This window comes from Prosopis cineraria, unplaced genomic scaffold (assembly GCF_029017545.1).
Source record: "Prosopis cineraria cultivar Desert tree isolate PC_DT_omini unplaced genomic scaffold, ASM2901754v1 PC1, whole genome shotgun sequence".
NCBI classification, from domain to species: domain Eukaryota; kingdom Viridiplantae; phylum Streptophyta; class Magnoliopsida; order Fabales; family Fabaceae; genus Prosopis; species Prosopis cineraria.
The window spans coordinates 50,497,638-50,513,115 of record NW_026555332.1 but is presented as its reverse complement, the minus strand read 5'-3'; the positions used below and the strand labels follow the sequence as shown (position 1 = coordinate 50,513,115).

Here is a 15,478-nt window from a genome sequence, read left to right as displayed (position 1 = left end):
AATTTATAATTCATATTCATAAATTAACCAATGGATCATCAAAATTTAAAACTAGTGACTATACATGATAGGTGAAGAGCATTTTAAACTTTTTACCATCAAAATTTTTTTAATTTTATTCCTTTGAATTGAATTAAAATTTTTAAATATTTTTAAACTCACTTAAAATTAAGGATTTTTCCGTATTCTTAACTGTCTCCCTAACAAATATTCAGTAGTTGATACCTGTCAATCAATATATGAATATATTATCAAAAAACACGATCCCATGTCACCAGAGAAGTTTTGTAAATTTACTTTCAATAGTAAATGGTTAATACCTCTCATTGGTCTTAGAGACTCCGACTCAAAGGCTTGCATGCCTGCGTTCCTCTTCTTCCTTTTCTAATTACGAATTTACTATGGGATAATAGAGTATATGATTATATATAATTATCATATATCAAATAAAATTAGTACAACTGTTATATATTATCTATTAATTAACCCTCGTTCCTCTCATAAGAATAACATTTTATGTCATTTTTTAAAAAAAATTAAAAATTAATATCTGTCAATCTAAATATTCTGGGATCAAGATGTTGAAAACCAGATCATGCATTTATAGTTTTATAAAGAAGTCAGGATATTACACGGAACATGGACGTATAAATATCACATTTTCCTAATGCCACAGTAAAAGAACAAAGAACACCACCACCACAGTGGGCAAATAGAACATAGACGGCGAAGCAAATGACCAAATCGCCGAAGGGCCACTAGCTTTCTTCGTTATCGTTTCCAAAACGTCCAAAAACAGAGCCAAACAGAGCAAGTTAAAAGCTTCGCAGCATTTTTGACGACCACAGAGACAAGCAGAGACGAAGATGGGTTTATTGGCGAAGGCAAAGGCAAAATATGATAGTAACGCGAGCGCCGCCGACAGCAACTCTAAGAACATGGGTCTTCTAGTGGTCTTCTTCCCTGAAGGCGATTCTGCCATTGCCGACAAAACCAAGCTTTTTTCTACCCCCTCCATTGCTTCATCTTCATGTTCTTCATCCGCCTCTAGATCACCTGCTTCCTCCGTCAGAAGAAGAAATTCCAACTTCCTCCTCTCCAAAGCTCAATCCACAATTTCAATCTGCGCGCTCTTCATCTTCATCACTCTCCTTCTCTTCACTCTCTCTACTTTCGAACCCTCTCATCCTTCCCCCCACAATACCCTTCTTCACGCCCCTCCTCGTCGATTCCTATCACAGAAACCTCCCACCATTCGCAATATCCCCACCAATCCCACTTCGAAACCCAAAATCCACAACTGGTTACTCCAAATGTGGAAACCCAAATCGTATGAAGCATCAAAGACCGAGCTTTCCTCCCCTTCAACTGCTCTACAACGAATGGGCACCCTGTATCGAAGAGGAACCAGAGCCATGAGTGATCTCGTTGTGGCTCACGTAGTTGAAGACACCATCGAAGATGAACTCCGTTTATTTCTCAGAGTTCTGCACCGCTCTGGTCTCACTGCTAGATCTGATGTTGTTTTCATCTTCGCTTCTGCTTCCTCATCTTCAAGATTCGCCTCCAGTATTCAGCAAGAGAACGACTTGTTCTTGTCACTTATTGACCATTATGCAGAATTGAACTTGACGGACATGAGCCTGAAGAAGAAGCCGGAGTCGTATTTCGACGCGGCTCGGTTTTTTAAGGTTGGCAAGAAGGGAAAGGTAATCGGGGAGCCATTGTGGGGGAAGAAATCCCGAAGCAATCTCACAAACCCAGAAGCAGATAAAGGTGACAACGAGGTGGCTCAGTTGAGTTACGGGTCGGTTCTTAGCTTTGACGCCACTGAGTTAGACCCGGAAAACTCGCTGGCCGGTTTTCTAGATCACGTCCCGTTAAAATTGCGAAGATGGGCCTGTTATCCCATGTTACTGGGTCGAGTCAGGCGGAACTTCAAGCACGTAATGCTCGCGGACGCGAAGAATCTGGTCGTGACAAACGACCCATTGGGACGAATCAGGAATCGGAGCTCCGAGTCCGTTTTTATGTACGCTGACAGTAAGCATAGTAAGAAGACCTCCGACAAATCTCATTCTAACCGCCCGGTTGACTCTGCCGTCGTAATGGGCGGCGAGCGCGGGATCCGGAGATTATCGAATGCGATGTTGATAGGGATCGTTCGAGCCGCGACGCAACACAAGAAGAGGAACTCGGTGTCCGAATCAGCGATACTGAGTCAACTCGTCAGCAACGGGTTCGTGTTGAAGAACGTCGATTTGATCACGTCGACCGAGTCGATACCGGACGCGACTACACTCGGAGGCCGCAACTCAGCTGCTGTTCCGTCACTCTCTGATTATCCTATAATTCGACGTGGTTCGAGTAATCGTGAGTTAAATTCTGTTATTAAGAAACAGTTATGTTCTTCTGACATAGATTCTTCTGTTTATAGAGATTGTTGGCGAAGCGTATAGACAGTCTTGACAAAAAATAAGGTGGGAAATAATCAATTTTTTTTCTTCTTCTTCTGGATTCACGCCTACTGGTCACCGTGTGATTCGATCAGTTTTGTTGTAATACATGTACATATTCATGGTGGGACTATATTTTTGTAGTGTTGTATTCGAGAAAGTTATGGAGCAGTGTGAGCGGAGTGGAGCTGACAGAGAAATTTGACCGTGCAGCCCAAAAAAACCCTTACTTTTATTGCTTGACTTTGGTCCTTTTTCCGAGATCTCCATTATTAATTAATCAAGTAAATACATTGTATTTTGAAATTTACATCAGCCATTGACAATGGAGCAGTACAGGGCATTCTTCTAAGAGATAGACTAGAGTTGCTTGCTGTTGCTGGAGAAGATCCCAGGCGCGAGAAAAGGGAAAGGTGGGGTGTTTGTGGGGAAAGAAAGTGAAGGAAAATGAAAAAAAGAAAAATGAGAAAAAAAGAGGACATGTGGTGCTGATCTGCTATTAGGCTGGGGGCAGAGTCCGTGTTGGTAATTAATGAGAGGGCAAGGGATGCATTAATTTTCGGAAATTCCAGCTTTTAAAAAGAAAAAGGCTACCAAAACGTGCTGATTACGCGCCTTTGCTGTTTCTCTTGCCCCCCAAACAAGGCCTTTTCAGGCGTGCCTCTTGCCTGTGTAGTAGTACTGGCATTAACTTTGTAGGCTGTAAAGTTGAGTGGAGGCTTATTTTAACCAAGAAAGGCCACTGTTGGATCACTGTTAGTATGCGTTTAGGTTTTCGTAATATTTTTAATAGGTAAACAAATTGAGTAATGATCCCAGAATTGAGCCAACCAAGTTAATGCTCATTCACTCTAAATTATACCCCCAAGACATGCCAACCTCGCAACTTGCCAAGTATGGACCATCCTCTTCTACTTACAATATAGGTTTTTTTTTTTTTTTTTAGTTTCCTCTTCCTCCCTCGTATGGGGAATTTTTTTCAATTAACCACACTAATAACTAATTTATATTTCTTCGCTCTGGTTTCGATAGCGAGAGACCGAGTCTCGTTTTTGTTATATCTTTTAAATTCAATAATATTAATGAAAACATGTTTTGACAAACTAAAACCCTTCATTACCTTTCGTGAAAAATGGTCAGCATGAACAACTGGACAAGATCTCGTGTGGTTAATGGGCAATTGGAACCGGGAAAGTAACTTAGTAAAAAATATCAACAGCTGTTCCTGGTGAAGAAGAGTTTTGACTATCTAAATGTAACATCTTAGATTCAAGTCCATGCAAATGTAAGAAAAAATGTCTTTAAAAAATTATCTCTAATTAAAAGTCGATAATGTGTAAATATGATGGGTCAATTAGTCATCTAAAAAAAATTAACCTGGACAAAATAAACAGAGGGTGTGTGTGTTTTGGCTTTGGATGCCAAGTGCCAATGAGAAAGTGATTGACACCGTCTTTTCACGGGAAAAGCCACCTCACCGACACCAACTCATGGTGATCTACGCGTCACACCATAATTGATTCCGGACTAGACCTGTGTCTTCTTCCTTATTATTTCTGTAGTATAGGCAAGCCTCCACTCGAGAGCCCCCACAAGATCACTAATATATTAAAGTTGCCTATCATTGCAATATTATGGGCCTATTCTAATTTTCTTTCAAATTCTCCGATTATGCTCCAATGCTAAAACTATTTTGTCAACAATTGATTCATCGTAGAACAGTACAGTAATATTATTTATGCATTATAGGCCTATTCTAATCGGACAGAATCCCCAGAAAAGAAATCCAGTTTCATGGGTTATTATTCACGTATATTTGTGGTTGTAGAACATCTATCTATCGGTATATCCAACAATATTGAATAATTACAGGTCCTGGAATCTATCTGGTCTTGGCCCCCACTTTTTGACATTAATTACCAATATATTTTCATGTGCTTCAATATGTACGGCTAGCTACGAGAGATCTTAATTTATGCGTCCTCAAATTTCCCATGTACACACTCTGATCTCCGTTTCTTCGATCGTTCCCTTCTCCCGTTATTCCATCTAAAAATTACGTCATTTCTGATTGTTATCAGACCACTAATTATACAGTTCTGTACCACGTAGTCGTGCGAAATTACAGTTTCTTTGGCATTTTTTCCTTCTTGTTTCCTAATCAAATTAAGATTAATGTAATAGCAGCAACCTGTGGGATCATCTCTCGTATATAATATGCATATCAACAAGTTACACGCGCGCGGATAATAAAACTAGGTTATGCGAGTTGATGACGAAAACTTGTATGAATAATGAAATAGTGTTTGTTTCAACGCTCCTTGACAGGAAGGAAAGAATCCAGGGCTTTTTGTAATTGAAACCGGCCGATCATTGTCTGAGATTTTGAATTTATTCACTGACGTGGGTTGCTAGATTAAGTAAGCAAGTTATATTAGTTTATAATAATAAGGTTGAAGTAACCTGAATATATATATATATATATATATGTTAATTTATTAAAGCCGCGCTATGCCAAGCATTTTGCCGTTGGAAGCACGAAAACTCAAAATCCATAGTCATTATTTTTAAGAAAGAGAAGGAAAAGAGAGCCTACTTACGAGACTGAGAGTGGCTTTCATGCTTTCGGTGTTAAATGTGTAGCACGGGTCCAAAGCAAAAAGCCAAGCATTCAAGTGCATGTGAGCTCCCTTTAAATTTTCCCATTGCTATGTATCTCGAGTTTTCACAAAAAAAAAAAAAATCATAAAATTCCGCATAAATGTAAGTTTAATTTTTAAAGCCATGGGTATACTAACCAAAATCACTTATTTACATCTTTTTATTTATTTCATTTTTTTAGAGCATGCCATCAAGAGGGCCTTCACTATGGTAAGATTTGGTTAAAGGTCGACGGTGTGAAAACAACAGAAGTCCTAATTTATTTAAGAGAGACAAAGTGGGATGGGTATTCTAGTGCTCAAATATTCCCAAAATCCTAAAGGATGCTCACGAAGCTTGCGAGAAACTGATAACGCTCGCATGTGAAGACAAATTGATTAATGTATTGCATGTGTTTGTGAATGTGAGTGTGAACCTCACGTCACTACCTTTCCTTCAACTCTTCTGGAAGCAGCCTCACAATGCTTATCTGTTTTCAATCCTAACTATGATCGTGGGATTCAGTGACAAAAAACACACGCATATGTGTGTGTGTGTGTTCTCACATTTCACATTGCATCAGGCGTACATATTTAAGGCAGCCCATAGCAAGACTGTGACGGGGTTTCTGTTAGGGACCAGGGTCCTGTGGATTAAAAGAGGTGGGGTTTGAGTGGAGAAAGGTTTTGGGACCAGTTATTTATAGTATATTTTTTGGGTTGAGATAATTTACTTTTAGTTTCTCTTCGGTTAAAAAAATCTACTTTAATTAATTACTTCAATAATTCATCAAGCCTGGAATCTGCGGTGTTTCACTTCTCTTGGAGCTTATTGTCTCGGCCTTGGTTCGTCACATTATGCTGATGCTTTTAGTTTGCATTCTTTTAATTAATTGTGTTTGCTTATTATAAAGAGTCACTTAAACTAATTATTAATTGTACGGCTGTATCTCACTTTGCAGGCATAATTGAATTCCCTATTGTGTGTTTGTTGCATTCAAAGATCAAAATAATCCCGGTGATCTTATGTTGTTATATATCAAGACAAATAAATGGATGATAAATATGGGTCCCGATTAAAAGGCAAGAATTATGAGGACGAAAAGAATTAATCCCATGATACTGGTGAAAAAAAAAAAAGAATTAATCCCGTGATTGATTATCGGGTGACTTTATTATTTCCAACTATATAATGCTAACGAGGATAAAATAACTTCCTGCAGTGAAAAGTAGGTATTTTACCTGAAATAATATGACGTTTTTTGGAAACTTTGCTTGACCTAATATATAGAGCATTAAATAGGTTATATATATATTTTTTAATTATACCCTTGCATTATTATACTTCCTTATGTAGTAAATAATGATGTTTTGAATAAGTTAAATATTATATTAATTCTACTTAAGAGCATGATTGAAAAGATGTTAATCAATTTTTAAAAAATGTAGATTACTCCTCCCACCCTAAATTATAAAATATTTTTAGATAAAATTTTGCATATCAATGAACTTTATTAAATACACTTAACAATTTTATTTTTTTAAAATAAAAATATAAAGTTTCAAAAATATCCTCCATTTAATAATTTTAAATCTGCATTTAATTAGTACCCCTTCGGTCCTATTTATAAAATACTTTCTAGATGTAATCTTTGTTTTAAAATATAGGATGCCTTATAATAATTAAACCACTTTTTTTAATTTTATTCCTTTCTTGATTAATGTAAAAATATTTAATATAGTTGTAATATTATTTAAAGTTAAGGGTAAAAATGAAATTACATCTCACTTTTTTTATAATATCAAGAGAAAAATTAAATTTTCTTAATATGTATGAAACAATTGAAAGTGTCATATAATAAAGACCAGAGAAAATATTAAATAGAGAGATAAAGGATAATATTAAAATAAACTTATTTAATAAAACTTTAATCTTTTCAAAGTGTCTTACATTTTAAAACGATAATTTTTTTTATATGTCTTATAATTTAAGATGAATGGAATAATTAACAATCACATGGTTCTATAATTTGGAAGGAGTTTGCAAGAGGTCCTGAAGATTCAAATGTACTGGTGATTTTAATATTTCATTCAAGTTGGTTACTGTTTGACATGAAAATAAACATGATAAAAAGATGGAGGGACCATACAAATATTTAAAAAAAAAAATGAAGTGAAGACATGATATTTATCAGCATTATTTAATAGACTTGGTTTCTCTCTATTTCCCTTCTTTTCACTTTCTCTTCACTTTTATTTCAATCATTGAATCCATTTTGAATAGTTGAGATCCAATGTTTTATAAAATTATTATTAAAATGTGAAATTTAGAAAAATAAATGAATAAATTTAAAATATAACTAATTTAATATAAACTATACAATTCAAGATTTAGGACTGTAATTAAAAAATAAAATTTATAAAACTTTAAATTTTAATTATTAAATAAATTTAAGAATTGAGATGAGAAGTGGAGAGGAAGATGAAAGAGGAAAAATGAAAATAAAACAAGTCTTTATTTAACATATCTTTATCATTCAAGGTAAGGGCGTGATATTTTTTTTTTTGTAATTATTTATAATCATAATACACTCTTTGTATATCCCAGTCGCTATCTTATTTCTTTATCATAAACTGGGGCGTACTATCGCTTGAGCTGTTGATTAGAGTTATCTTTATGATTATATATACATTAGCCATTGAATTGGACTCGTTTAACTTCATGCACACTTTGAGAAAAATTCCAGCCTCAATTATTCCCTCACAGGCCTTTCATTAAAGGTCACTTTAAACGATAGTGACGGGTTTTCTTTTTCTTTCAAACTGTATAATCAGGCACTTCATTATTACGGTTAGGTGAAAGGTATTCTAATAAACTTATTGCTGTCTGGTCATCACCGAGACACGTACTCATAATTTGAAAACTTTCTGAGAACAGTTTATGTGCAGAGAGTATGTGTATATATATATATATATATAATTTCATATATATACGATAGTCGTGCTTTAGTCTGATAATTTTCCTAATAATAGTACTTGGAATTTGTCCAGCTTCAAACAATTAAATCTCGTGAAGATGTAATGATGTGGTGTGAAAAATGAAAAATCAATGTGTGACCGTTGACTTTCTTGCCTTCTTTTATTCACATGTATCATCATGGCTGCACGCACAGTGCATTATTACCTAAATTAATTTGAGTTACTTTAACCACCTACTCCTCAATCTACTGCGTTACATTCTCAATCAGGATCAACTATTAAAAATTTAATTCAAGGATATTGTTTTGAATTATTCCAACTAAGTTGCTTGACCCAAGCTATGTAATGTGGCAGACAGTTAAGATTGAATATACAAGTGGTAGATAAATACTCCAACCAATCTCTATTAATTACAAAGTACGCATCCAATCACCTCATTAGATCTAGAAAAAATTGGTCAAGTCATTAATTTTATTTGAAAATATGATAAATTTGTAATTTTATTCATATTTAAATAAAAAGTGTTAAAATTTCAGTATTCTTTTTATCATAATTAATAAGCTTAAATATGAGTAGTATTGAAAAAATACAATTCGTATGCCATCAAGTCCCTTTATACAAGACAAAAAAATTCTTTCTTAAAGACGTTCTTTAATAGAGACTATTGAGGGGTGTTTGTAATTGTTTTTTTGTAATCAATAAAATTGACTCTTTTTCTGAAAAAGAAAAAAGACTTGAGTAGTACGGTGAATTGTTGAGAAAGTTGAAAGATTTTAAATCAGATCATCACGGCAAACATTTAAATTTTGACTCTTGAGTGTACTATCCCTTGTTTTCCAGACAGTGATTCCTACGCTCGCGATGGAATGGAATCGCGCAGAAAAGTGGATGGAATATAATTCAGAAGAGAAGCTTTGTTTGTTTCTTTTACTTTTCTTGTTTGAACCGTGGCCATAATGCTCTTACTTTTATTCGAGAGCCAAGAGGTTCCAAGAGAACAAACAGTTTTCATGGCGAAAGGAATGCGAACCTGATGCCTAAAGCTTAAAGAAGGTGGAAGACCACTGAGAAAAAAAGAGACGAACCCACTTACAGTTACCATTCCACGAACGCAAAAAAAAAAAAATAAAAAATGGCGGAAGCTCAGCTGCTCACAAACTTATGGAATATCGACAATGGGTTTCCAGTCTCGGGCTGTGTCCAATTTATGATGCGAGATCTAATTGACTGTGTAACGTGGCTAGCAAAAGAAAAGATAAAATAAATGAAAAAATGAGAGTAGGTAAAGGAAAAGCTGTTGGAATTTAAAGAGTTGAAGAGAGGGACTCAACTTGAAAGAGAAAAAATTATTGTTCACTCAAACTGCAATTCACAAATGCATAATGTCTGTTTGGATTGTCTCATTAATCGATTTTTGGTAGAAAAGTTATCCAAACACCCATTTTATAGGTTAATCAATTTTTGGGTCAAAAATGAATTTTCTTTAGAAGCTGAGAAACCGAGTGTTTTAGAGAAAATCTAACCAAAAACGTTGGGGCAAATTATAAAAAAAGGCTCAAGAAAAAATTATAAAGAAAGAACATAATTTAATCAAAATAAACCAAACTCTTTTCTCTTTTTTTCTTCTTAATAAAATTCAAACTTTGTATTCTCAAAAAATTGATGTTTGATATTTAAAAATTAAATTATATAATAATTTATATAACTAAAATTGGTTCTGATTAAGTTATTCAAATATTTTCAATTTTGTTAAAATTAATTTTAAAAAAATAATATCTAAACAGATTATGTTATAATATAATTAATTATAATTAAAATTTATTATTTAATTAATTATTTTTATAATTTATTATATTTAATTAAAATTCAAACGGGCACATAGATAATCAGACCCGCGGTCCAGTTCTGTTCTCAATACTTGGGATTCAGGTGTAAATGTTGAACTTCTTTCTGGGTCTTTCTGGATCAGACACCAAAACACCGCCGTTTTAAACACGGATCAAAATTTCCCAACAGGCCAGGAATGTCAGAAAAATATTGGGCCGACCGTGGCCCAGAAAGGGTGGATCTAGAGATTTTTGCTGAAGCGTGAATAGCATTACCCAAAGTCGTCAATCCCAATTTGATGGTTGCTTGCTTGGCAAGCCAGCAATGTGGCAGTTCTCGTAAGAACCAAAACTCCTGTGCGTAAGAGAGAGATTCTGCTCCTCCATTTCCGATCCTATCACTTTCAGCTACTGCTATGGAGTTCGAATATAGTGGCTCCTTATCTAACAGCTAAGACGCCCTTACCCCTTTGGTTTCGCCGCGTCTCTCTTCCTCTAATTTCTGCTCGTTCACTCTGAAATATGCTCGTCTCTCATTTCAGGAGCTGATTCCCTTTTATTATTATTTTATCTTAATTCTTTCCTTTTTGCCATCTTATGGACAGAATGGCGTGATTCCCAACTTAGTGGATGGTGACACAAAACATTCTACTTTTCTCTCTACTTATAGGCGGGGCTATCTCTCCAACTCACGCTTCAATCCTCAATTCACCCTTGTCCGTTTCTGCTCTTTATGTGTTCTTGATTTTCCTTGTTTCATGAGCTCCAGTGTTGCTTTTGGGATGCTACTTTTTCTACTACACTAGAAAGTATGACTTCAAAGTTGCTTTTGAGTTTGGTTGCTGTGCATTATCGATCCTTATGAATTTGCGTTTTGCCTGGGACGAAGAATTTGGTGCTTCTATTGGCATCAAGAACCTGAAGTGGCTTCCTATCTTTCTCTCTGTTAAAGGATGACGCTATCATCGAGTCTCAAGAACATTAGCAAATCACAGTCTCATGTTTTTCATTTCTTATGCTTTGATTGTTATCTCAACAATTCATATGGTCTCAACTTTCATTGTCAGCCTTGAAACCGCCTAGTTAATAAATTGACCATTGATGCAGGTTGCCACATTAAAGCTGAATTCGTTCACCCACTGTTTCTAATCTTTGAGCTGCTATGGGTTACCTAAATAATGTGAGCCAAAGATTCCTATTCTATCAAGCTTTTGGGAAACATTTTTCATATTTCTTTGTTTAACTTTATCTTTTGGTTGATGGGCAGGAGTTTGATCAAACTAATCAACAAAATGATCATGGTATGTGTTCTTCCCATATTTCACATGCATATAGATTCACAGTGTCATCATATAGTCTTTTGCTGACTAAGAATTGAAACTCCCATGACGTGCACATTGTAGTGATAGCTGGTATTATAATCAATACTAGTAAAAGTTATATTCATAACTGAATTTTCGGTGGCTGTCATTGTGTCAGCTTAACGGTTGTATGTAACATGTTAATTTGAATGCTCAGGTGAGGGTATTTTGACTTTACTGAATGTTTCCTTGACATGTATGACCAGGTGCACTGATACGAAATGGAAAGGAAATTCTTTTTCAGGTAAACTAAAAACTTGGGACTCTGCTTGTGTTCTTAGTTGCCTCCCTGTAACTTACAAGTTTTGAAGACAATGTTCTCGGTTTAGTTATCGCATTATTATGTTGCCTTTTTTGGCTACACTTTTCAAAAGTATATGTTGTTTGTTTCTCTAACTTTGGGCAATATTTAGTTGGAAAGCTATGCTGATCTGGTTAGTTCCATGTTATATGCTGCATCTTGGTTTTTTACTATGAAAACCAACCAATAGTGTAAAGTGTAAGTTAGTTAGTAGCCGTTGGGTTTGTTAGGGGCTGATAGCCTATAAAAGAGAGGTTGTATGGAAAAAGTCAGACTTGTGAGAATTTTAGTTTTGAGTCTTGTTTCCCAGTTTCTCTCTGTCTCTTGTCTTCTTCTTCCCCCACCCCTTCCTTCTCTGACTACCACCTACATTATGCACATAGCAGAATTGACACACTCCTTAAAAAAAAAAAAATGCTTTGCAGGCATTCAACTGGGAGTCTCACAAATATGATTGGTGGAGAAATTTAGAAAGAAAAGTTCCCGACATAGCAAAAACTGGATTTACTTCAGCATGGTTGCCACCACCAACACATTCCTTCTCTCCTCAAGGTTAGAAGCAGTCATAATAAAATTATATGTTTGTCAAATAATATTTTATCTTCTCCAATGACCTTGATGAGAACAATGAGATCAAACTTGTCATTCACTTTTGGTTTATAGGTTACGCTCCACAAAACCTTTACTCTCTCAACAGTTCATATGGTTCTGAGCATCAGTTACAAGCTTTGCTTCATAAGATGAAGCAGTGCAAGGTACGAGCAATGGCTGACATAGTTATCAATCATCGTGTTGGCACAACCCAAGGACATGGAGGGATGTATAATCGTTATGATGGAATTCCATTATCATGGGATGAACGTGCTGTGACATCAGATACTGGTGGTTTGGTAAGATAACTTTAAATAATTAGCTTATTTTCATTGATTCCACTTGGAAACCAACGAGTTCTCTTATATGTGTGTTTTTTATTTAAGGGTAATCGAAGCACAGGGGCCATTTTCCATGGGTTTCCAAATATTGATCATACCCAAGATTTTGTGAGAAAGGACATCATTGGATGGCTCCAATGGCTACGCAACAAAGGATTTCAGGATTTTCGTTTTGATTTTGCAAGAGGGTAATAATTCTCATCCCTTTGGAATTTAGTTTGCTTTTTACTTTGTGGTTTTCCTTATTCTGTTCGTTGATTAACCTCTCTAATTCTCCTATTTTTTCAGTTATGCCCCAAAATTTCTGAAAGAGTATATTGCAAAAACAAAGCCAGCATTCACTGTTGGGGAATACTGGGATTCTTGCAACTATCATGGTTGTGTTTTGGACTATAACCAAGGTACCACACTTTAGTGTATGTTGTTAATTGGCAAACATATTAATGCATCGTGGATAAAGATAAATTTGTGTTCTCTGAAGTCTTATTTATTGAAGATGTGAAGGAAAAAGAACGTCCTTGGGATTTTTTTTTGGAATTTTCAGTTCACAAACGCTGTCTTTTGATTGGACTTTTGTGTTAGTTCTTAAAATATATGGAAAGTTCGTGTAAAATTGGAAATATCCAAGAGAGATTGAAGCATCGTTACTTAATTTGATTTTCTTTTTTTCACTTTAAAGTCCTGACGAAATTATTGCAGCGTGAAGAGAGTATGTACGGTTAAACAAAAAAATAAGCTACAACTTTCTGTTATAACCAAGAGTTTAAGGTATTGTTAACCAATGGCTGTGGGATATCTTTTCTTCAATTTTTGAATTTTTACTCAACTACGGCGAAACTTCCATTTATTGAAGAAGTATTAAGAGCAGAAAAGGAGCTGAAAGAAGTTTAGTGGTGGTGAGGTTCTCCACAAGAACCAAACTGCTAACCTCATCAGAGTTGTTTTACCTGATTTTGGTTTCTTTGCTGAGTTATTGACAGGTGAACCTGTTAGCCTGTTTCTGAGTCCTTCTTCGTATTGACAATGATATGAATTATTCTTTCTGAGTGGTGGATGAATTTATACCCAGTTGTTAAAGTTTGTTATCTCTGTTGGAACTACATGGTCCCAACACTTGGCCTTTTGCTTACTTATTTTTCATCCTCTTATAATAGATCAAAGTATACTATTTTCACGTGCTTGTTCACCTGCAGACAGCCATAGGCAACGGATAATCAATTGGATTGATGGCACAGGTCAGCTTTCAACTGCATTTGACTTCACAACAAAAGGGATTCTCCAGGTATTTTCCAACATTTTTTAGTTCATAAATTAAATTAACTTAGCGCAACGTTTTACATTCTCTTTTGATTGAGGGTGGAGTGGTAAAAGAATCAGCTCCTTGCATATGAGCACATAACAGTTACATTATTTGTTTTTCTTTGATTTTCATTGGATTTTATGATGTCAACAAGCTCTTGTGTCTATGGAGGTATAATGGCAAATGGAGTGTCAAGGATTAAATTTCTTACAATAGGATATTTTCCCATGTAAACTGAGGTGCTTTGTTGTAGGAAGCTGTCAAGGGAGATTTTTGGCGTTTAAAGGATCCTCAAGGAAAGCCACCGGGGGTGATGGGATGGTGGCCATCAAGGGCAGTGACATTTCTAGATAACCATGACACAGGTTCTACCCAGGTACTGAATTTATTATTACTAAAATGATGCATTGAGATGCTTCAGAGACAATATCGAAGAGGTAATTTTTCTTTTTTCTGGAGCACATGTCGCATTTAACTAAATATACTTGCTATATATATATATATATATTTTTTGCATTTCTGATTTTGGCAAGAATTCTAGCATCAACATGCAAGGTGTTTTTTCCCTTCTGACAAGGATGCTTGTTGCATTATATTATTTACTCAAGCTACTGTCTCACTCACTGCAGGCTCATTGGCCCTTTCCTTCAAATCATATCATGGAGGTACTTTTTTTTTTTTTTTTTTTGGTGGGTCAACATAATGATTGCTTATAAAAATAATGCTTTACTGCCCAGAGTTTCTTCCATTATGCTTCTTGCAATAGCGTTGCTTGATTCTGTTGTCAGTTGAAGTTCGTACTCTCCTAATCTCCTTAGTATGTTCCCAAAGTTTACTCAATTGCGTATATGATGACTTATTGGCAGGGTTATGCTTACATATTGACTCATCCTGGGATACCAACAGTTTTCTATGATCACTTTTTTGATCGGGCAAACTCCATTCATGATCAGATTGTGAAGTTGGTAAGTAACTTAGTAATACACAACTATCAAATTGGACATTCTACCAAGATGCCCCTCAGTATAACTAATTCACATATGGGTGGCAGATTGATATCCGCAAGCGTCAAGGTATTCACAGTAGATCACCTGTGAGGATTGTGGATGCTAAGCAAAATCTGTACGCAGCATTCATTGAGGAGAAAGTGTGCATGAAGATTGGAGACGCTTCTTGGTGCCCTTCTGGGAGGGAATGGACACTTGCAGCTTCTGGCCACAGATATGCAGTATGGCACAAATATTAAATCATTGCCCTTTTTATTATTATTTCAGCTTTTCATTTGCTATAACTGGGGATACACCCTCAGGACCCTGTAGGTCGTGGACTCATTCCATGTGACAAATAATAATGATAATTATTTTGGGAGCCCTCCCCCCCCCCCCCGGGGAAAAAAAGTGAAAATAAAATTGCTACTATGCCACCTCAGCTTATGAAAATTCATTAGATCAGCATTCGACCGCACCAAAGCTATTATTTTCTACTGATTGAAACCAAGTATAGGTCTACAGAATATAAATGAGACACTGTTCATGGTTATCCAACTTTAACAAATGAAATAAAAAATTGACAATGACGACGACAGTTCTAGAAAATGTGGGGCAGAAATTGGGGGTGAAGATATTTTTCAAGGAAAATCTGATTTTCCTTGGGCTTAGATGAAGAAATGATTTCGGACGGAAAA

General features: G+C 35.6%; 2 protein-coding genes across 4 annotated transcripts; both read left to right on the top strand.

Annotated features, from left to right (window-relative positions):
- Nucleotides 1-676: 676 nt before the first annotated feature.
- Nucleotides 677-2,662, top strand: LOC129303298 (uncharacterized). The gene is made up of 2 exons (XM_054942520.1): nt 677-2,480; nt 2,601-2,662. The coding sequence occupies exon 1, from the start codon at nt 867-869 to the stop codon at nt 2,457-2,459; it is 1,593 nt and encodes a 530-aa protein (XP_054798495.1). The 5' UTR covers nt 677-866; the 3' UTR covers nt 2,460-2,480; nt 2,601-2,662.
- A 7,585-nt stretch (nt 2,663-10,247) lies between these two features.
- Nucleotides 10,248-15,233, top strand: LOC129311166 (probable alpha-amylase 2). Of its 3 annotated transcripts, none has more exons than XM_054953244.1 (13): nt 10,248-10,616; nt 11,008-11,080; nt 11,168-11,201; nt 11,468-11,505; nt 11,988-12,114; nt 12,226-12,452; nt 12,540-12,682; nt 12,783-12,895; nt 13,688-13,776; nt 14,048-14,170; nt 14,424-14,459; nt 14,661-14,759; nt 14,846-15,233. In XM_054953244.1, exons 2-13 carry the CDS (start codon nt 11,063-11,065, stop codon nt 15,038-15,040), a joined length of 1,242 nt encoding a protein of 413 aa, XP_054809219.1. In that variant the 5' UTR covers nt 10,248-10,616; nt 11,008-11,062; the 3' UTR covers nt 15,041-15,233. The 3 variants fall into 3 exon arrangements, with proteins under 3 accessions (XP_054809219.1, XP_054809225.1, XP_054809210.1); XM_054953250.1 differs by having other exon boundaries at nt 10,248-10,709; XM_054953235.1 differs by having other exon boundaries at nt 10,248-11,080.
- The last annotated feature ends 245 nt before the right edge of the window (nt 15,234-15,478 follow it).

Bases quoted from the DNA above. Each gene is read 5' to 3' on its own strand.
- LOC129303298 (XM_054942520.1), top strand. From the start codon at position 867: ATGGGTTTATTGGCGAAGGCAAAGGCAAAATATGATAGTAACGCGAGC.
- LOC129311166 (XM_054953244.1), top strand. The intron at 12,115-12,225 runs GTTAGAAGCAGT...TTTGGTTTATAG, and splicing joins ACATTCCTTCTCTCCTCAAG to GTTACGCTCCACAAAACCTT. The intron at 14,171-14,423 runs GTACTGAATTTA...CACTCACTGCAG, and splicing joins ATGACACAGGTTCTACCCAG to GCTCATTGGCCCTTTCCTTC.